The sequence below is a fragment of the Platichthys flesus genome, chromosome 21 (genome assembly GCF_949316205.1).
Source record: "Platichthys flesus chromosome 21, fPlaFle2.1, whole genome shotgun sequence".
Taxonomy (NCBI): domain Eukaryota; kingdom Metazoa; phylum Chordata; class Actinopteri; order Pleuronectiformes; family Pleuronectidae; genus Platichthys; species Platichthys flesus.
Genome location: NC_084965.1, coordinates 3,575,043 through 3,596,967, shown reverse-complemented (window position 1 = coordinate 3,596,967; position 21,925 = coordinate 3,575,043). Strand labels below are relative to the sequence as shown.

The following is a 21,925-nucleotide window of genomic DNA, read 5'->3' as shown; positions in this document are numbered from 1 at the left end:
ACTTCATGCCAATTTCCTGGGACTAAACTTGAAGGATGCAAACCTCAACCTTAAGGCTAATGAAGGATCCAATGAACACAAATCCTGGTTCCACCCATATATCTGCATCCACTGCTAAATTTGATGATTTATTAACAGTAAGTTTGGAGTTGCATCAGATTGGCTGAATATTCAGAAGCGAAATCAAATATTGTAAAAGATAGTTGTAGAGTTGGAGCCAACAAATATGAAGCATCATTATCTTTCATTAGTAGTCACGTCCCGGGGCACCTGGTGAATGTCAGCCCCGCCCTTTAGATCTGGGTTTGGTCTCCACCTCAGGAATCCACGCGGCTCTTTAGTTGCCAAATGTTCCACAATTAACTTTGTGCGTCTGCCGTTTGGTGCTGGGGAGGTACAGGTGGTTTTTATACTGTTTAGCTTACTGCACAAGAAAACAGATGCTTTGTGCAACTGGAAAAAAACAAAACCGCTATTAGAGCAACGCGAGTGAACCAGGAGAGAAGTCGTGGGCCTGAAAAAACAAAAACAAATGAGCTGACAGTCGCTGTGGAGCTGCGTCGAAGCGAGTGCAGCTGGGTAATAATTCCCTTCGGCTTCATTACGCACAAGCCTTTCATGTGATCGGCTTCACAAGGGGAGCGAGCGTTCGCTGCATTCTATCACGCTGGGTCACATATGAGTTCATCTTTCATAAACACACATAAAAGCCAACATCAGACGCCACAGTCGACACAAATTAATCAAGCAACCGAGCTTCCTTTAAAATTTCAGGGATTCGATGCAGGAAATGTCGTGATGTGAAAACCAGAAAGGTGCCATGCGGCTCGACGGGGCCGCGGCCGACTTGCACGCCAGAGTTCCTGTGGCAGAGCAGAGAGACATCGTTCATCACCGCAGTGCATCTGTTGTGAGTTTATTTGCTTTCTGAGGATTTGGAGACCACTCAAACAGCCGATGGCACGCGAGGACGTTTCCTGCAACACAACCGACGTCTCCAAAAAGCACAACCGCCTCCAAAGCTGATTTACCCAGGGTGCAGGATGTTAGATCTTTGATGTTCAGACGGTGTTTTAACCTTGAATCTGCTCCCTGAGCCCGACACGGTGGAGGTGAGCACCTCCCCGAACCCGGACCTGGCCTCCAGTCTGCTCACATGTTGATTTAAAAAGGACAAAGCCTGGAGACGGGCTTGTTTTAATCAGAAGCGGATGTTACTGTAAGAGCCGAGGCCTCTTGTCTACAGGGAACTGTTTAGACCATGTGTTCAGGTTCGATGCTGCTGACCGCCGCTGTGTTCAACAGTGGGAATCCACACTGGATTTATGGGGTGTGAAGAAAACTTGCTATGATGTTGATCTTTTTTTCTAAAAACCCAGATTGTTGGTTTTTCTTATGAGAATAAATCACATGAAGCAGTCCCAACAGGGAAATGAAATCCACCGCACGGTTTGAAACGTCTTTATTACTCCAACGAGGAGGTTATGTGTTCACCCCTGTCTGATTGTCGGTCGGTTGGTTTGTGTGTAACTGACAAACTGATATTCAGTGAGTTTTTCTCTGCAACATTTCATTATTGCATCGGTTTAGTGAAACTTTGGCTCAGGTTTTTGTTTATTTACTCACTTTACAAGCTTTTTTATTCATTTGGACATATTTAGTTTGCTGTACTGTAACACCGAGGTCATGCGCCGTAAACCAATGAATAACATCAAGTGTTTTGTTTTGCTGCAGAGAGGAAACCTGCCTTTTGTGGCCTGAAAGCAGGAGATAATTAAGCTGGAGGCGAAAGTATGAGGCTACGTCATCCAGCTGGTGAGATTCCAGATGACGTCTGCTCCGACCTGACAGAATGGGGATTTGTTCTTTTTGCTATTCCCCCTCTCAAAGGTGACGTTTCACTTTCTAAACTTTCCAAACTCGGTGTAATTGTTGAGGCTTGTGTGAGTGACGCCTTCCTTTAATGACCTTTAATGATAAACAAGTCATTACAGATTCATTAACACATGTTTGTTCTGCTCACAGTTTGATTTCAAAAAGTTTGAGCAAGTTTGAAGTTCCTTTGGTTACATAGACTGTATATAAACAATGGATGATATGACACCTCCCTTAAAGTGAAGCCAAATCGTTTGGATCGCCCCCTGGTGGCAGTCTGCAGTACACATCTACACTTCCTCCATGTTAGCAGATTGGACATAGAGCAAACTAAAAAGTAAGTTATAATCCAATCAAAGTTACTTGATGCTATAAAAACATGGTGGACGTTGCGATTGACAGCTGAGTTTGACTCTGGCTCCGAATCACGTCAAAAGTACAAGATGGCGGCACCAGTATGAGGGTGTTTTAGTTTAATTAGTGCACAACTGGAGGAAGTGGAGAAGCCTATGGTGTGTCTAGACCTCATAGCTCCCCGTGTCTAACTGTCTTCGTTTCATCACGAACTCTCCATCGTCCTCCCTCATCTTCCTCCCCTCCTCCGTCCATCTGTGCCGGTGCTTCTCTCCTCATTAGAGGGGTTACTGGTGCATGAGGGAATGAGCTGGCAGGTCGGTCGACACAAACACAGACTGGGATTCATATCGAACAGCCTGTGAAAAAGTTTTCGGGGTCTAGCAAACGGACACTACGTTTACCAGCATAAGCTCTTTTAAAATGTGTAGTATTAGCATTGAACGGGAAGAAGAGAAAAGTTTCTCTCATAGTATAAAAGAGTTAAAAAACGTTGCCTGTGGAATATTTGGTCCAAGCTCACGTTGAAGATCATCATGCAGGACATGCTCCGTGTCGCTTTCCCAGACTTGGCAGGAGCTGTGCATAGTTCCCCCCAGTATCTGGTGAATTCCCCTGATCACCAGGAATGCAGCGTTTAATTTTCTTGTTCTTTAGCTGACCTTAATCATTTCTGCGTCAAGGGCAATCTGAAACTCCCGAGCCCAGGGATCAGTCCGTGTGGGTGTGGAAGTAAATACCTGTGTGTGTGTGTGTGTGTGTGTGTGTGTGTAAAAGGGAGTGAGAGCTGTCTAGCTGTCTTCATGCAGAGGCCATTGAAAGCGCTGATGATGAATAATGGTTTGGCTGGCAGTGAGCGAGCGAGTCCCTCTGGTGTATATTTAAGCGGCGGAGCGATGCTCTCTCACTCACATCGACTCCCCGGTGGGCCGCGAAGTTAATTGCTTTCTCCGGCAGGCGCTTACAGATTAACTATCTCACTGAATGCATCCATACAAATGACTGTGCATATACCACGATGAGTGAAGCTGAGCGATGTGTGTGTGTGTGTGTGTGTGTGGTGCTTTGCGACAGAACAAGTTGTACGTTTGTGTAGCGGGCCGGGTGCACGGTGAAGTCAGAGGAGCCAACGGGAACGACAAAGTGGGATCAACAGAAAACAAGACACCGGATTATGAGCATCTCTGGCTGACGTCGTACTTACAGACGTGTGATGGAGTTAAATATAATTAAGGAGAAAGTTTGTCAATACTGGAACTTTGGCAACATCGTAGAAAACAAAACCACTTGTAGAAAAAGGCTAATCAGAAACTTCTTCAGGACGTTTAACGTCAGCAAATCGCTCCTGAAAATCGTTTTATCGAGTCTGATTAAGTTTTTGCAATGATCGACCTCAGTGTGGTGAACAAGAACAAGACTGGCGGCTCCAGCTTGTTCATGTAATGAAGTTACAGTTTAGACTGTAGACAAGATGGCTCCTTCAAAGTGACGCCAACATACAGGTTCCGTTTAACCAGATTATCTCAACCAATGCATTCAAGGGTAAAACTGAAATTAAGCACACATGTAATTTTGTACAGCTATGGAAAATGTAAGTCAGAGTTGACCCAGGAGGTTAAGTAGACGACGATAGAAACTTTCAGACGTGAACTGAACTCCAGATAAACTCTGGAGGCGAAGAGCTGGAAACTTTCTCTAGAGTTTCCCCAGCCAGCCTCCAAGTAAAAACTGTGGATAATGTTGGAATGAGCTCACTGATCAGGGCTCAACACAGATGACACAGACGTAGACGTCTAGAGAGCGATCAGCTGATCTCACTTAAGAAGACATCACTTCCTGTCTCTGTTTGCTGCTCCACCTCTGACCCGAGTACCACGGAGGATTAGTTGCTGCTGTGAACACGTCTGTGCAGAAAACCTCCCGCTGTGCAAGAGAGAAAGGAAAACTGTGGACTTCACCCACATGTCACGTCTGGTCATTGTCAATTTAAATATATAGATCTGTGCAGCTTTAACCTGAGACACCGTGAAACGTCTTTTGACCTACAAATCTAAGCTCAACCTCCACAGCTGATAAATACCCCCCCAAAATAACAAAAAAACAACTTCTTCTGCTGTCAGCCAAGCATGCGGCCTCTCCCCTGAGGCGAGCCGGCTTTCATGTGGGAGCCGAGCAGCGTCACAGTGAAACCAAACCCTAACCGATGACCCACCGGCTTCTGGGTTGGCATGAGGGCAGAGGCAGAGTTCAGGCAGAGTGCGGCCCGGAGGACTGCGAGGTGAACGCCACCGAGTCCAACATCTGGCTCGGCTTATCTGCCCCCACACACAAACACACACACACACACACACACAGACACACACTTCAGTCGTTTTATATGACCATGAGAATCCTTTTGGCCTTTCTGTCAGAATGCTTTGGTGAGCCTCTCTCCGGCCGCCCCCTGATTTTACCATCTGCCGGTTTGCACGTAAATCACCGGCGAGTTTGAGAGTTGCCGTCTTAAACTTTACGACGTATTTGCTACAATTCTTCTAACTTCACGCTGTGTGTTTGGACGGAGCAGCTCCTTTCCCCTTTGTGTAATCACATGTACGATTAGAGCGTTGGGGGGGGGGGGGGGGGGGGTTGCTGCAGACGCTGATGTGATAAACTGCTCACGTGGGAACATCTCTGATCACTGAGGGGGTGAAACTTCTCTGACAAACTCCAGACCTGGTTATTTAATCATTATTTCTATTATTCTCTGAGTTCTTTCTTTATCCTGTGAGGGAAGTGGAGAAAAACATTGAGACTGTGAAGAAGAGCGTGATGAAGGACGGCAGACGCAGCCTGTCGAGGAAGATTGAAATTAATTCCGAGGGGCCTCATGACGCAAGAATCTAGAAAGTGATGTTGAGGGAGAACAGGTACTTCCTTGATGACAATTAATGGAGGATGAGCTGCAACACAGTGAATCATGAAACCCCCACGAGGGCCTGTGAAGGAGGATCACTCACATAGTGACCGTGTGTGTGCAGCACTTCTGATGCTTTGTCCAAATACTTGTGTTAGTCCACTATGTGTCTTTATATGCAGGGGATTGCAATCATTTTTGTAATCATTTTCCAATCGTTGAGATGATTATAGTGTATTTTTATTCCCTGTTCTTGTGTTTCAAGCTTGTTAATTATTTTGTCCACTGGTGATTTTGCAATGTCACGTTGTTGTTTGTGTTTCTACCACCTAGCTCCACACATGCTGACACGTTATCTGCAGGAGACTCAGCAGAGAGAGAGGCTGCAGCAGGTTTCCTCTGATCAGGGATCTGGAGGTTGATCAAGGCCGGCGCTTCTGGAGCTCGTCGTGTAAACACAGTCCAACTGCTGTCGGGAAACAGTTCTCGTGATTAACTGACATATTCATAATGTTAAAAATCAGCTGTTTCCTCTGAGGCCAACTGGGCCACAGATGTTTGTTAGTAAATCACACTTTCACCTTCGTATCGGGGTGTTTCTCAGTCTCTGTATCTACTGTCAGTGTTCGAGGTGAGAGAAACCATCTGGGAGAGTTTTCACAGTCTGGGGTGCAGTTTCCTATATTTTGTAATCAAACATGATTAAGAGAAAAATGTAAAACAGCTTATATTTGAGACAGTGATGGAAAATCATTTAAATCTCCCTGTTTGTGAGGTAACAGCGCCACCTAGAGAGGAGTTCATGAGCATATACTTTAAAATCCCATTGAAAAGAGAACTATGTCACTGAGAGAGCATCTTATTCTACACCAACATATATATGTTGCATTACATATAATGCATATACATATCATTTGTATATTCATATCATATTGTAAACTATGATATATTCTATGCTACTACCCTATTTTGTAAATATACAGATAGTATTGCATATATGTTAATTTAAATATCTCCTCATACAAAATGCACAAATACAGTAAAAACCCTCAAGCTATGTTTCTTCAGACCCATCATATTTAATCTATAGTGAAAGTTGTACATTATTTACATAGATACATTTATTTTGGTATGGTTACTTTATTCAATTTCATACTATTAAATGTTTTCCTGTCATTGTCACTGTCTGCAGCTATAAAAAGGGAATTTCTGCAGGAGAGGATCAATAAAGTTTTCATCTTAATTCATCTTAATGACGTTATTTCATTAAGCAAAACATTTTCATTTATAACTAAAAAGGTGCTAAAGTGAGAATCTTTTTTGGTCAGAAAATAAAATATTAAAATGTACAGTGCTGTCCTGACACTGTGGGTCCTTCCCACGTAAGAGCCTCAAAGAGCCACTTTCCTGCCCCACTTCTCCTTTTCAAGGACCAATCGCACCACGTCACATAACAACTTGAACCTTTTGTCTGTTCACATAGCACTGAAACGTATGAAGAGCTTCTTTTTGATGCATAATACAGATGTTCCTGTGTGTGCTAGAGCAAAAAGAAGAAGAAATCACATTAAAACAATGTTTGCTTAGACAATATTTATTTCTATTTTCCCAAGAGTAACATTGGTTCAGGACAAATGAATGTTTGAGAGAAGCTAGCAGAGCAGTTTGCAGAATATATGATTTATATTCAGTGAGAATGAACTGCACTCTGAGTAGTCGGGGGGGTTTTAACCGTTCTCTTAAACAAACAATATTCCCTGTGAGCAGGAAACCAGGGTTCATGTTTTCTGTTTCTGTGCTAAAGGCTAAGAACACCTGCATAAGACATGTTTTTGGACAATCAAGCCAAAAAAACTGTTATTAACTCTCTTTCTCATACATCCCATAGAGTCAAGGGTCTTAAAACAAAACGCTGCGGCACCGTGACACGGGTCAACACCCCCCCCGCCTCGTACACGACAAACAGAACGAAAGCGGGGGGGCCGAGGAAACGTTCGGAGGAAAAAGCGCGGGAGAGAATATTCTCGCTGCTGCCAGAGGGCGAAAGCGGAAGAGATAGAAAGATAGAAAACACAGGTCGTACAGGTGCGGAAGCGGAGACGAGCTTTCGGAGAGACATGCTGAGGGACTACACACACACACACACACACACACGTATATAGATATATAGATTTATAATACTCTACGATCAGAAGCAGCGACAGGTGTCAAGCAGAAGAGAAAGACGGAGGATAGAGAGAGTCAGAATCAAGCGAGGCGAGGTTTACAAAGCGAGGCGAGGTTAGCATGCTGGCGGCACGGAGACACGTTATAGGAAGCCCAGAGACACAAGAGAGATCACACGTAAAGGCCAGAGCGACAGAGCACTAATCTACAGGCTACAAGCTATACATCGGACACTCAAGCTATAAGTACAGGTGCTACACATACTGTATATTGGTGTATATATATGTTGTATATAAAGAGATATAGAGGACACGGTATATCAAACAAGCTGGATAGGCAAGGCATCGCATGCACGTGCAAAGGAAGCAAAGTCGAGCAGCAGCAGCAAGAGGTGCAGCGCGTCTGGTTTTCCAGGACTACCGCTGAGATCCCTTTGTCGTGGTTTCCCACCCGGTGTTGACCGTGTCACAGTGTGGATGCCGAAGTTCAGTTCAAAAAGGAAAAAATCAACAGTTTAGATAATTATTGGCTCGTTAAAGATAGTTTAACGAGCTTTACAGGAACAAATTCATTCTTAAAATTATTCTTCCCTCTTGGAAAAGACCCTTGATTCTCGTCACATTCAGACCAAAGAGTTTGAAGTTACATTTTTTTTCTGGAATATAATAATTCTTTAAAACATCGACAACCATTGGACATTGCACGTTATTAGGTCATGTGTATACTGTAAAGTGCACGACCTCCCCTGCGGAGGAAAAACTAGACAATACTGGCAAAATGTATACTAAGGCAACACAGTTACAAACACACTAAGGTACACGTTGGCACATACCGTCAATTATCACGTGAGCACACACACACACACACACACGCACACACAAAAGAAATAAACACAGGGCTCCAGAGTTGAAATGGCCTTTGCATATTCACGTAAAATCCAAACGTCAGAGTCTCGTTGTTCGACCGCGACTTGTTCGGTGTTTCCCGGTGAAATCTGTCGGTGTCTTTAAGCCAGTCCCTGAAACACGTTTCATGTCGCACACACCAAAGAATCACAAACACACGCGTGCACACACACACACACACACCACACAAAAGCCTTTTTGGACAAACAGGATGAAAATACAAGTAAATCTATATCGGAGATAGAGAAAATATGAATTACTTTACCTCACAAATAGTCTCTGGTTATACGTCTTATATACATATATGTATACACAAAGATCTGTACTCAGGACATCTTGAAATACTATTTACAATCTATGATCAAAAGTGATTGTACATTGACCGACCACATTGAGCAAATTGTGCTTTTCTAACTAATGGGAATGCTACAGAACCTCAGGGTTCACGACCCTAACCCGCCTACGATAAGCATGTAATTAACCCTACTATTTATTTTATTTATTTTGCCAGCTACGCTGCATTTGGTCTGGAGACTTGATTATCGTCAACACGTGAATTCACCATCTCTTTTAAATATGTTTGCAGGGTTTTATAAGATTGGACCCACCCTGGAATATATACTGTATATTGCTTGTGAATGGATTCAATCTCAGTTGCAATGCTAAGGGATGCTCTTCGTCCCCTGGTGACTTAGTGCAAGTGATGTCAGGTGGACGGGAGCCGCAGGATCTGGTGAAGGTCATCAACTGAAACGATTATTGCCACAGTTCAATCCTCGACCTGTCAGTTAAGTGCTTCAGCAAAAAGCCCAACTAGTGATCAACCACTCTATTATATATACTTATGTAACACTAATGAGAGGTTTAGTTAAAGTTATCATCCTTTAGAGTTAGTCCCTTTAGTGAGGCTAATGGCAAATTACGTGTTAAAGGAGACGTGTTCTGCTTTTCAGTTTGTCTTTCCTCTTTTTCAGTTTTCCGGTTTCGTTTGGTCAATGTAAGATGCCCTAAAACGATTCCCCCCATCGTAGACGATAATTTGAGGGGAGATCCAGAGAATACCAAGCTCCACTCCTAGAAAAATCTTGAGGATAATAACTTTACATGAACCTCTGAAGTGCTGATCAATCTAACCTTAGATTATCATATTATTATTATATCTGGAACCATTTTGGTAACAGAAAATTGAATATATTGGAAAGATGACGCACGATGGACCAACATCCTTTGAATTTACTTTTCTGTCCCTTTCCTTCCGAATCCAAACGACCCTCTGCTCTAGTTGGGATTTTTTTTTTTAACATGTGCTGGTTCACTACAGGAGGATCACTGCGAGCAGGAGGATGTGCAGATGTGAAGGCAGTCGAAGAAGCTGAGGTAAGGTGAAGTGCTTTTTTTTGTTTTTTTCAAAGTTTTAAAGTTTTAAAAGTTAAAGTTACGATAGAACACGACCACATTTGGCACGTTTGACGACAAACTGGGCAAATGAGAGATGATTGAAAAATAAACTCTTCCTCATCGACCTATTGCACGAGCCTTTCAAATCACAAAGACGTTACACGTAGAGTTACATCACCAACTGACACTACTCTGGGAGCTACGCTACAGGGAGAAGCAGACAGAAGCACTTTTACATCGCTTTGGACCAAGTGAGTCCACGGCAAAGCTACGATACATAATATATGGATACATCTGTGGGTTTTTTTATTCTCAAATATATTCTTAAATATGTGACTTTGGAGGAAAGAGCGAGAGAGAGAGAGAAAAAGAAAAGTTTACCGGTACATTCACGACAAACAATTCATCCGTCAACGGGGGAAAAGAACGTGAGCCCGAGGAGAGACGAGTCTTATAGATCTTGGCCCAGGCGCTCGATCTCCTCGATAAGAAAGTCGATGTCCTCGAAGGTGGCGGCCGGGTTCGAGATCACCATGCGGAAAAAGTTGACCTTGTCCCCCTGTGGCTGGTAACTGACCATGGTCGTCCCGTACTCCATCATCCTGGCTTTAATCACCGGAGCCACCTGAAAGAGCCACACACGTCCAGAGTGAACCAACAACAACACAAAATGAACACAATCTTTATTCTAACTGTGGAGACGGCGTCACTGCAGCAGAATTTGAAATGTCGGACAATAGAATAGAAGTTAATTAAATAACGCAACAAAAGTTATTAATTAAATAAAGTTATAGAAACTTTTACTTTGCTTTGCAGCCTTCAACAACACAACTTTCACTTCTAACAAACCCACAACACAACATATATGCTTAAATATACTTTTAATAAAAGCTCCATACAATTGGTTGTATTTTGGTTTTATTTTTATTGATAATTATTTATCTTAAAGTTACCATCTAAGGAATCATTGTCAGTTTCTCTTATAAATATCTGTGTGACTTTAGCATAAGATTCAGCAACGAGATGCCCTGACTCAAATAACCTGGAGGTACAAGATAATCTAAAAGGAATTTTAATATATATAAACGTATAGATACTTTATTAATCCCGGAGGGAAATAAAATGTAATAATTGAGGAGCTATAGGAAGTTCTTGATGGAATAAGAGTTGGTTTGAATTTCACTTGTCTAATTCCAGTCTGCTGGAGTAGTGAGTCCTGCATAGAGGCTCCTATAGCAGCGTGTGACACTCCTCATCACAGAACAAGTCATTTCTGCTTAATGTCTTGCAGGTGTCGTGCTGAAGCTCTGGAAAATAACCAGTCAGCAGCTGCAGGTTTCCCTCTAATCCGTCTTTTCCAGTTCGGACCAGTTGGGAAACGATACGTCACGACTCGGCCTGTGTGTCGGAGTCTGAGTAGAAGAGGAATCTGGTCGGATCCTCGGGCCGCTGAAGCCCGATGACATGGCTCTGTCAAACCTCTCCATGAGAACGATGTGACCGGCAGAGAGGGGGGGGGGGCTCCTTTATATGGCCGGCACGTCCACCATCTGTTTGTCCTAATTGTCAATTAGTGGACCCTCTGAATGGCCGTCTCCTCAGATAAGTGAATAACCTCCCTCCCTCCCGGTCTGCTGTGTGATATCGCTCCTCTCTGTCACTCTTTTAAACCCGTTTTCAAATGTAGTTTTTTGTGTAACTGATCGTCTTTGTCGTCCCTAATGAGGAGGACATGTAACGGTCAGGCTGGACATGAGGGAAAAGGTTTGTAGGCCAAGTGAAAGATGGGTTTTTCTTTTTAAGTCGACGCTGCAGTCAGGCGTCTTATCTGCGCTCACCCACCTTGTGCAAGTGTTTCTTTCTCTCCTCTTTGTCCTCCATGTAGCGGATCCCAGGAGGGAGGTACCAGAAGCAGACGTTGGTGTGCTGAGGCTGCGGAGACGCACAGTCGACACGAGTCACAGTCACACAAGAGCAAACACGTGCACGTGCACAGCAGGGGAAGCAATTTGTGTTACGTGCAATCACATCATCGGAAACATTGTAGATCAGTATCACAGCAAAACGGTTAAAATAAATATTTAAACATTGTTACTGCACATAAACTCATCCTGGAGAACTGCATCAGTTTCACATCAGCTTAAGGCAAAGCAGGCAATAGGTTCGGGCCCCGAGCAGAGAGGGCCCCCCCCGAAAACAGCTTATTACTTTAGTTCACAATAACAGCAATTAAGAATCCCTGTAAATTCTATAAACGGCTCTGTAGAGACTATGAGACACGTAACAAGGCCCCACGCCTCCAACCTCAGGACGTGGGAAATGATTGGATGAGCTGTCTTCCAGTCTGTGTTCCCAGCTTCACACAGGCTCCTCCTCCTCCTCCTCTCAGATATTCTCTACGTGTCTGAAAATCATTCATACCCACAGAAGTGGAGAGGCGGTGGTCTAGCGGCAGAGACTTGGACTATGGGCAGAGAAGGTCTCTGGTTCGACTCCACGGAGAGACAACAAAAGACGAACCTGGATTGATCTGTCTAGAAATCCAAGAGTCTCCCTACCCTGGCTAGTGCCCCTGAGCAAGGCACCTTACTCCCCCAACATCTGCTCCCCGAGCGCCGTACATGGTCGCTCACTGCTCTTTGTGTCCTGCACCAGATGGGTCAAAGGCAGAGGTTAAATTTCCCTACCTGCATGAGTGTGCCTTTGCATGTCTGTGCATGTGTTTGGGATGAATAACTGCATCTTCATCTTAGCAGCCGTACACAGCGGCCTTGTGGTTTGATGCTCTTATATTCAACAGCAGATTGATGTAAGGGCTTAATGGGAGCCACAGACTCATGAGCACCTGGCGTTTTCCCATCAGCCCTCTGGGTTACGATGCTTTAAGCCTTTTGTGGCTCGGCAGGAAAACAACCAGACTTGAGACATAAAGACTCTCGTCATGAAACGAGTGTCCGAGCAGGAGAGTGTTTCAGCTTAATGACCCGTCACACACGCACGTGTTTGTGTTGCTGCTGCTCTGCTCGCTGGACGATCTTTCAGACTCCGTGCCATTCATATGCAGATGAGCAATCACAGGCCATTATGCTATTCATTAAACATAATAGCAGCACATTATACTGGCAGCCAGAGGTAAAAATGGCATTCAGCCGACACAAAGCAGGAGTGGCGCTGCGTGCCTGTCAAGTCTCCCATCATGCAACTGAACAGAGTGAGGTGGAAGCAGAGAGGACTGAGCTGCTGTGGAGGATGAAACGTGGACGTACCGTTCCGTTGAAGATCATCTCGTATCCTTCTCTGTCCTTGATCTTGTTGTACAGATAATCCGACAGCTCCAGACACTTGTCAATCTGAGCCTCGAACCCGATGGTGCCCTGTGGGGAGAAGATTCACATCTCTTCAGTCGGTTCAAATCCTGGATCCAGGATTTATTATCACTATAGAGTTTTCAATTTTTCTACTTTGAGACACCATCCTTAAGTTTATATTATCTAATAACTTAGACTTCTATGGTTCTATCTGCATTGTGATTGGTTTAAAACATTTCTTCTTCAACCTTTTCCCATCTTAAAAGATAAACAGATAAAAAAGATCTATTCTATTTGTCAAATTTCGACAGGCAGCCTGAGTTCTACGCTTCTCTCTGTTTAAGGTCAGAAAACGAGGTCATCCGTTTTTGAGAAGAAAACAGTTCAGTCTTTTAAGTGATTTAGTTTTAAATAAATAAAATGAAAATATTAATCAAGACAAATGATATTTGGAATCCGACACATATCCAGAAATGTGTTGTGGTCCAGACAAGTTAGAATCCACAAAGAGGAGGCAGTTATATCAGCTGCTGAAAAGGCTTTCTGAAATTCACTGTGGCTTCCTGTTGGTTTTCACTTTCACCTATTTGAAAGACGTCACTGTCAAACTGAGACAGGATGTTTATCATCACAACAGCAGCTCCTCTCACCTTGGCCCTCCACATGAGCCACAGCTTGAAGATGTCCACGTGGCGTCCACACTGCAGCGCCTTGTCCCCGGTGTCGTAGGACAGGTCGTAATGTTTGTCCTGCTGGAACAGGTAGCAGGCGTGCATCTGGTTGCAGTTCTGCATCAAACCCTGTGGAGGGATCACAGCCAGGGCGGCGGTTACCTGCCGTGAATCACCAAAATAAAACGCAGTGGTCCTGTGAGCTGTGTTAGGGGACGTACCTCCTCTCGGATCAGCAGGGCCGAACACTGCAGAGGGACTGACATCATTTTGTGTGGGTTCCATGTGACTGAATTAGCTCTGCAGGTAAAAAAACAACACAATCAACCATCATGCGTCATTACGTCAAACCCTCATCAGCTTCTTATGTTTGTGTTTCTGCAGAAAACGGAGGAAAAACTCGCCTGTCGACTCCGTCCAGCTTCCACCTGTGTCTCCTGGACATGAGCAGACTTCCTCCCCATGCACCCTGACACACAAACACACACACAAGACAGGGACAACATGTTAAAGCTTTGGTTGTCAGTCTGTAAGTATGAACATGAACACAATATGTTCTGTACAAGATGTTTTGTACTCTTTGGACACTTGATAAACCTGCCACTGCTCTCTAGTGGTCAAACTGTGTAACAGAGAGCCCCTGACTTCCTGACAGTTTCCTGGTGTAATTTGGTTCAGATCAAGACACAAAAACAGATTCAGTTTATTATATCAGAGGAATGTTGGGTCTTGTATGTGTTCTAGTTTAAGAAACCCTAACCCTAAGACAGTGTAATGTCCATTAACTGATAAAAGAGCTAAACAACATTTTCATTCTAAAGATGACATCCACTGTCAGGCTCCACAATGAAGCCTCTCCTCATCAAGTTCACTATTTCCAGTTAAAAAGGCAAAAAAAACGCACACACTGGTGTAGTAGCTGCGTCCACAAACACACAAAGACCCACCACATGTTTACCGACAACATCATCATCATTTGCCACAAACAGGACGTGGTCTTTCCCCGTCTGAGCAAGAGGAGGAAGAGGAGGAGGAGGAGGCAGGGACGAGGCCGCCTCCATCTCCTAATAGATGTGTCCCCCCCCCACCCCACCCCCCCGTCAGGGCTAAATCACCTTCATTAATAGACGCTTCACTGAGAGAGGCAATGGTGGCAATGTCAGGGGAGGGAGATGATTTACAGCCTCTGCTCCAGTTTTTCTAATCTCCAGCGTTAGATGGGAAATGGCCGGCTCCTATCTGGGTCAACCGCAGGCAGTTAGAGGCGAGACAGACGAAATAGATTTGTCAGACTCTCGGGTGAGCTCTGTGTTTCCTGTGTGTTCCTTCACTGAAGTCCTGGGATCACGTGTGTGTGTAGATTTCTGCTTATTCTACTCACGTCCACATGCATCCAGATGTTGTGCTTTTTGCAGATGTCCGCGATGGGGATGAGCGGGTCGAAGGCTCCGTACACGGTGGTTCCCGCGGTCGCGCTCACAAAGAAAGGAACGAAACCCTGTGAGAACACAAACACACACATGAAGCGAGGCTCTCCCTCCCCACCCTGTGGCTGAGGGGATTCAGTGGAGAATGAAGTAACGTGTGTGTGGAGAACAGTTACACGGTACCTTCTGCTTGGCCTCCAGTATTTTCCTCTCAAGGTCTTCTGGGATCAGTTTACCGCTGTGGGAACACAACACTTGTTTACTGGGTTGTTTGTGAATGAATTGATTGAGAATATTTAAATTACGAGTTGAAAAACTTTACGTCTCGTCGACTTTGATGCAGATCACACTTTCAGTCCCGATGCCGAGAGCCGCTGCTCCTTTCTTGATGGAAAAATGGCTCTGAAAGATACCAGGGACAAAATCAGTTTGACACCAGATCACAGGAGGATTAAACAGATTCAATTATAATCATAAAACAGCTCAAATATCCATCAGTGATCAGTATTAGACACGTATTGATTATCAGTGGATATTATGCCTACGTGTTCGGAGGTGAAGGCCACCAGCCGGGGAACAGATGACATTCCTTTCTCCTTCACTTCAGGGAACATCTTGAAGCGGGCCAACAGCATGGCGTACATGTTGGAAATAGCACCACCTAGAGGACAGAGAGGGTCTCTGTGATTTATCAACGTAGGCCCCACATCACAGAAAGGCCTCATGGGAGTGATGCTGGGTTCCTGACTCTCTTTTAAACTAGGAAACAACAACAAAGGCTAAAATCTTTTGTTTGCAGTTTCCAACGTCACAGCTACACGTTCCACGGGGGCCACAGCCAATCACAGACAGACATTTAACTCTGCAGTGATTGGTCCTCATCATGTGACAACCACAAATACGCACGGGAGGAATTCAATACTGGGGCCTTGAGGAGGTGGGGGCCGGAGTTGGGGAAATTATTCTATGCTAATTGGCTTTGAAATGAGTTCCATCCACATCATCAAAATGCAAATCGACACATTGCAGAACACACACACACACACACACACACACACACACACACACACACACACACACACACACGCACACACACACACACACGCACAGCCAGTTCCATTTGCAGTGAAACAGTGGGGGTGCTAGGGGGGGCCTCACACATGCTAACGTACCAGGAGAGAAAATGCCGTCTCCTCGTCCGTCCGTCCAGCCGATGATTTCCCTCATCTTCTTCAGAGTGACGTACTCCAGCAGCACGAAGACCGGAGCCACCTCGTAGGTGAACCTGCGTCACACAAGGGACATCACGTGGGGCCGGTTACACAAAACACGCCATGACTCATCAGCCCAGAAAAGAGACATTCTCTTCAGTTATTTTTCCCCTGCAGCTTGTTTGTTTCAGGAAATGGAGGACAGGAAGTATTTTAAAGTCTGGAAGGATGAAAACACAATATTTTATGTTTCTAAAAAGGAAAAAGAATTTGCAGACGGGAGAATGCAGGAAGGAAATGGCCACTTCTGATATCTGACTGACCCCTGAAGAGCCCCTGAAGGGCCCCTGTCCTGGCAGTAGTTGTAAAAAGAATTGTTAATTTTTTTTTTTTATGCTATTTCAAGTCCACAATGTGCTCAAACAGGAAACAAGGTCTCAGTCAGGACTTGTGCACGGATGTTGGACATGTAATTGGCCTCTTTATGTAAACTATGGCCCCTGATTTACAAAAAGATTTTGATCTTCAGATTTGATCTATAATATGCACATAGATTTGAAAGTATATGTTCAGAAATGTGTACGATAACACAATAAGCAAAGGGCAACACCACAACATTGGCAAACTGCAATTATCGATTAATATGCACAGAAAACGTGAAACCTGAGCAGCAAACAAACATCTAATAACTCTTTGGGTTATTGGATTTACTTTTCCTTACACCCTGAAGTCAACATGTCCGACTCATTTATTCTCCCTGTTGTCCAGTAGTTGCACATTTTCCTCCCTGCTGCATTTAACACAAAGTACAATTCCAGTATGTTCCTGCTGACACATTTCTCTACGAGTCCACGGTGTGTTAGCTGCTCTCATTTTAAAAATCCACTCGTCAACGTGAGGTTTATGTTGCAGTGACTCACGGCTGCCGAGGCCGAAGCTTTTATCACACCAAAAAACACACGCACGGTGAAATTAGCTCCAGATTAGTTTGAATTTAATTTCAGAGCTAATTTTCTCCCCTTGAATCCCCACAGGGACGAGAGGGGAGGGAGGTGGGGGGAGTAAAGAGGGGAGGGTGAGGGGGGTGGGGTCTGCCTTTCATTTCACCCCTTTTCATTTGGAATGATTGAGTGAACAAAAAGGGGTGGGGGGGAGCTGCTATCAGCCACTGCAGACACACACACACGCACACACACACAGGAAATGGAATCCATTGTCATCGTCATTATCACCATTTAACATCGTGATGAGCCGGGCGGCGCACACTCACATGTTGGTGTTGGCGGTGGATGTGAGCCAATCGGCTGCCAGTCCGACCATGTCTAATCCTGTGGAGAGCTGATTGAAGTACCTGGGGTGGGCTGGGTGGAGAGAGAGCAGGCACAGGGTGTGAGGTGTGTGTGTGTGTGTGGGAGGGTGGTGGTGTGTGTGTGTGTGTGGGGGGGGTCTTATCTGCAAGCAGGACACAGCAATTGAAATATGCTTCCCCCCCTCCCTGTGCATTTATGCTGAGTTTGTGCAGCAGCAGCAGACATTTAAAATCATCTACTTGAAATGATGGTAAACGTGATGCAATGTGGGGAATGTAGGAAACAACCTGAGTTCATCCACATTTGTTTTAGGCCGAGAAGCTTCTACTATTAATTCTGTTTTCCTTAACACATTTATTTAATTTAATTTACATGCAGATTAAAGTGTAAATATATATATAAAACACTGCTGCACCACTTCTCCTGCCATTGGCTGCTGGTTCATAGACACATAATCAATAATAATATTATAAAACACAGATATTATTAATGAATATTTCTTTATAGGAGGTTTAAATAACAATAAATAGCCTAACACTTATAAGCCAATAAATATCGGCTTGTTTGTTATAAACTGTTTCATTAAAATGATATTAAAAGCACTTTATAAATTACAAGGGTTTGAGGTGAAGTGATAAAACCACAACACAAAATGATCTTCGATACACAAATGTTTCTGTTTATTCTCTAAATTGATAAATATCAAAAATTAACATCAAAGATCAATATATTTATAGATCAGCATCAATCAATAACAACATTATCATTTTTAAATACCATTTACTTAGATAGTACTTAAAATGTCCTTAAATCTGTTTACAACTACAAACTGTTTAAAGTATCAAATCTGGTTAATTGTGCAGGTTTGAGTAAAATGTTAAAACAGATACAAAATATTATATGATAAGATCAGTATGTCCAGTGGTGTGAAATCCATCCTGATGATGTGTGTGTGTCTGCAGTCAATGGACCATGACGTGAGGCCTGCTTCTTCTTCTTATTATGATTAGTATAGTCTCAGATTTACTGCGACACTGGTCTTACTGGTCTGAGGCTCATGGAAGACCAAAACCAGTACAGATTTTTTTTTCTAACACTTTATTTATCTCCCACCACAGCCTGTTCATGAAGCTGATCCATTTCTGTTGGTTTCTTTGTTTTATTCTCTCTCATATGTTCAACATCAATACAAACAGATACTGATCTTTTCATGACTTAAGTAGATTTATTATTTGTTATAATAATTGTTTTTTGCTGTATTGTTTACGATTAAAATGATTCTATATTATATATATTAGATTTAATAAGATTTGAAGCTTCTACATATTTGAATTTGGACGTGTTTTTGCACATTAGGCCACATTCAGGCCTGTTCTGCCTCAAAGATAAAAAGAGGGTGTGTCCTGTTTTATAAATCATGCATTCTGCAGCTCACTATAATCCAGCTGTCGCCACTATAATCCAGATGTGTCCCCTGTAATCCAGATGCTCTCCTACCTGTCTTGATGGCGTACTTGAGGGTGGCTCGGCAGCTGATCAGGATGTCGTCCAGGTTCGCCGGCTCGCCCTGCAGCTCCCAGTTGTTCATCTGCAGCAGCTCGTTGGGATAATGGAAGTCGATCACTTTCGTTTCGCGGTCGAACGACTCCACGATGTAGGCCAGTAAAATATCCACCACCTCCTGCAGGAAGGTCATCGTCTTGGCGTCACCGTCCATGGCAGGTAACAGGTCTGGGAAATACAAAAATAATTAAATAATAAAACATCTGCAAAGAGAGACATCTTGTGATTCGAGCTCCTGCAAATCCACATGTGTCTGATTTTTATTTGTCATGCACGTGTGTGTTCGGGCCTTAAAATGGCGCCACGAGTCGAATTTTATTTGAAATCCGCCTGCAGGCCATCAACCATAGAGAACAAAACATTTTATTTTATATTTAACAGGCCATCGAGGACGTGAAGGACACGTTCTGCCTTTGGAACGAAGCTCAGACCAGATTCTGCTGAAGGTGACCTCTCTGGAATCTAGTCCACCGCTCACACATATACAACAATATCTCGCAGATATTAAATCTGGATATCTGCATTTTTATTTCGTGCGTAAAACATTCAGTCAGTTGATTAATCTAATTTTCCGTGCAGGCCTATAACATGTATTTCAATTCCATTTAAACACATTTAATTATGATTTATCAAGCGACAGGATATTTGCAAAATGCCTGCACTTCCAGATGTTTATTATTCATTCAAGAAGAATCTCAATAACAAATGATTTCTATTGTTTTATCGTGACACTTGATAAATGCAGCTCGTCCATGCGCGGCCATGCATGCGTTGTTATGTGTGTGTGTGGTTGTGTACCTGTTGAATAGAGGTCGGAGAAGCCCACGGACGCTTTGGTGCAGTTGCAGGATTTGTTGCAGCCGCAGTCGCCGGTCGTCGTCGGCGGCGGCGGCTCCTTGGCGGAGCCGGGCTCGGCGGCTTTCTCCACCTCCCCGACATTCAGCAGCGCTTTGTCAAACCACAGACATATTCTTATTACCCTGTGAACCAGCGTGTGGATGTAATGGTTGAGGCACAAATCCCCCTCCACACGCACATCAATCCCTGCAAGACCTACCACATAATTTCGATCCAATTCCTCCGGATAATTTCTGGGCCGCCGCCTGGCACCAAGCCCTCGCTGCAAGATAAGGGGGGACACATTAAATACGCATGAGGAGAGCGCGGTTCAGTCCAAATTTTAAGATGGATGAAACGCACAAAAGGCGCCATGCAACTTGAAATAAACCCCCCAGTGTGAATACAACAGGCCTGCAGGGCTGGCACCGATAACCCCCTGGAATGAATTGTGCTGCATGCGCCTGGATCCAGAGGTTTTGGTTTGAAGACAAAAAAAAAGAGCCACTCACTTGCACTGGGGCTCTGACTCCCGGGGTTGGCCCCCGCATTGTCTCCGCCAAGAGACCAGAAACCGTGTGATGCCATCGTTACCGGTAGTTAGATGCTGCAGAGAGCGACAGAGCCCATCCACACGCGTCGACCGGCTCAAAGCTGAGGAGCTGAATGTGGTCACAGCACCGACTGCTTACGGTGCAGCCGCGCATCCGACTCACGCGTTACGAGGATGAGGAGACACTAGAAATAATAATAAACAAAATTCAAGCAGCGTATGCGTGAAAAACAAAAAGCATCTTGGAGCTGGAGTTTTTTTTGTTTTGTTTGGTCCACAGGTGCACGGAACACGAAGCGTTGTGTTCCCACAGAAATCCGCAAAACACTTGGACTTCACCGGCGCGTAATGTCAGCGCCTCCACGCACCGCGCAGCCACTTCTTGGAATAAAAAAATATGACTTGAAAAAAAACGAATATAGCAAGTTCAAGGTGCAAAAAAAATCAACAGGGAAATGTCTGCGGTTGTTGGAAACGTGCGTAAAATTAAGAAAGCGCCAAAAAAAACAGGAGCTGCTGCAGAAATGGGGATTCAAAAAAAGCAGCGATACTCTAAAGCTGCTGGTGAACACGCAGCGCCTATAGAAGCATGTCTAATTGCGTCCAACCTAAATCTCACGTCACTATAGAAATCCCATCGTGATTCTCCTCAGGTCATGGTGACGTCGCACGTCGTGACTCCACAGAGCAGCTCCATCCCCGACTCTCCGTCCCCTGCGCGCTGAGCTCAGCCTCCATACAAGCACCGGATGACAACTGACTCATCCGCCCGGAGGTCGCACACCTTCTTTCTCGGGGACCGGCTGCTCTGACTGCCCGCCTCCGGCTGATGGGAGCAGCGGGGTGGCGAGAAGACGCGGCTCAGACGCGTAAAGTGCGCACAGGGTCCCTCCTCTCTGCAATTCACAGAGACGGCGCGCGTCACTCCAAAAGTATCTGATTACCCAGGACATGTTTTACGCACTGTAGCCCAAATCCAGGGAAGAAAGAATACACATCTGGATTTTTATTGTTTCACCAGTTATTCCATTTAAATTATGGATATGGACACTGGTTTATTTTGGATGAAGCAAACAAAGGAAGATAAAGAAACAAGCCAATACTCTTAATACTGTCACAGCCTAATCACACAGATTACTCGTTACAATCCACCACTGTCACCTCCTGCACTGTTTTTTATATCCTACCTGAATGAGAGCAAACGCAGCCTCCAGGCGTCTAAACTACACTGAGCCACATCTGTTATGATGCATGGAGGCAATCACCAACAGCCATCTAGTGCCAAGAAGAACGATTACAATAAAGTGACCCCTCTGGCAAAACCATGATAATCTCTGTGTACAGCTATGATTCTTTAAAGTGGGTTTATAGCGTCAAATTGTGCCTGTAAATTAACGTTTGTTTTGCAGAATTAATGTTTTGTGCATAAGAAGATGTTTTTTGTTTTTCAT

The 21,925-nt window shown here is 44.2% G+C and overlaps 1 protein-coding gene across 1 annotated transcript; it reads right to left on the bottom strand.

Moving 5' to 3' along the window:
- Nucleotides 1-6,700: 6,700 nt before the first annotated feature.
- On the bottom strand, nucleotides 6,701-21,433 carry gad2 (glutamate decarboxylase 2). The gene is made up of 16 exons (XM_062379919.1): nucleotides 20,434-21,433; nucleotides 20,142-20,204; nucleotides 19,883-20,032; nucleotides 19,019-19,252; nucleotides 17,482-17,572; nucleotides 16,173-16,285; nucleotides 15,546-15,661; nucleotides 15,323-15,402; nucleotides 15,184-15,238; nucleotides 14,955-15,071; nucleotides 13,978-14,042; nucleotides 13,795-13,873; nucleotides 13,553-13,702; nucleotides 12,861-12,968; nucleotides 11,437-11,526; nucleotides 6,701-10,219 (listed from the first exon to the last, which is right to left on the bottom strand). The coding sequence occupies exons 1-16, from the start codon at nucleotides 20,507-20,509 to the stop codon at nucleotides 10,046-10,048; spliced, it is 1,761 nt and encodes a 586-aa protein (XP_062235903.1). The 5' UTR covers nucleotides 20,510-21,433; the 3' UTR covers nucleotides 6,701-10,045.
- Nucleotides 21,434-21,925: the final 492 nt, after the last annotated feature.

What these genes read in the sequence shown, in the direction of transcription:
- gad2 (XM_062379919.1), bottom strand. Translation starts at nt 20,509, where the DNA reads ATGGCATCACACGGTTTCTGGTCTCTTGGCGGAGACAATGCGGGGGCC. An exon ending in GAGTCAGAGCCCCAGTGCAA is followed by an intron (nt 20,205 to 20,433) that starts GTGAGTGGCTCT and finishes CTTATCTTGCAG; the next exon opens with CGAGGGCTTGGTGCCAGGCG. An exon ending in GAAAGAAACACTTGCACAAG is followed by an intron (nt 10,220 to 11,436) that starts GTGGGTGAGCGC and finishes TGGCTCTTTCAG; the next exon opens with GTGGCTCCGGTGATTAAAGC.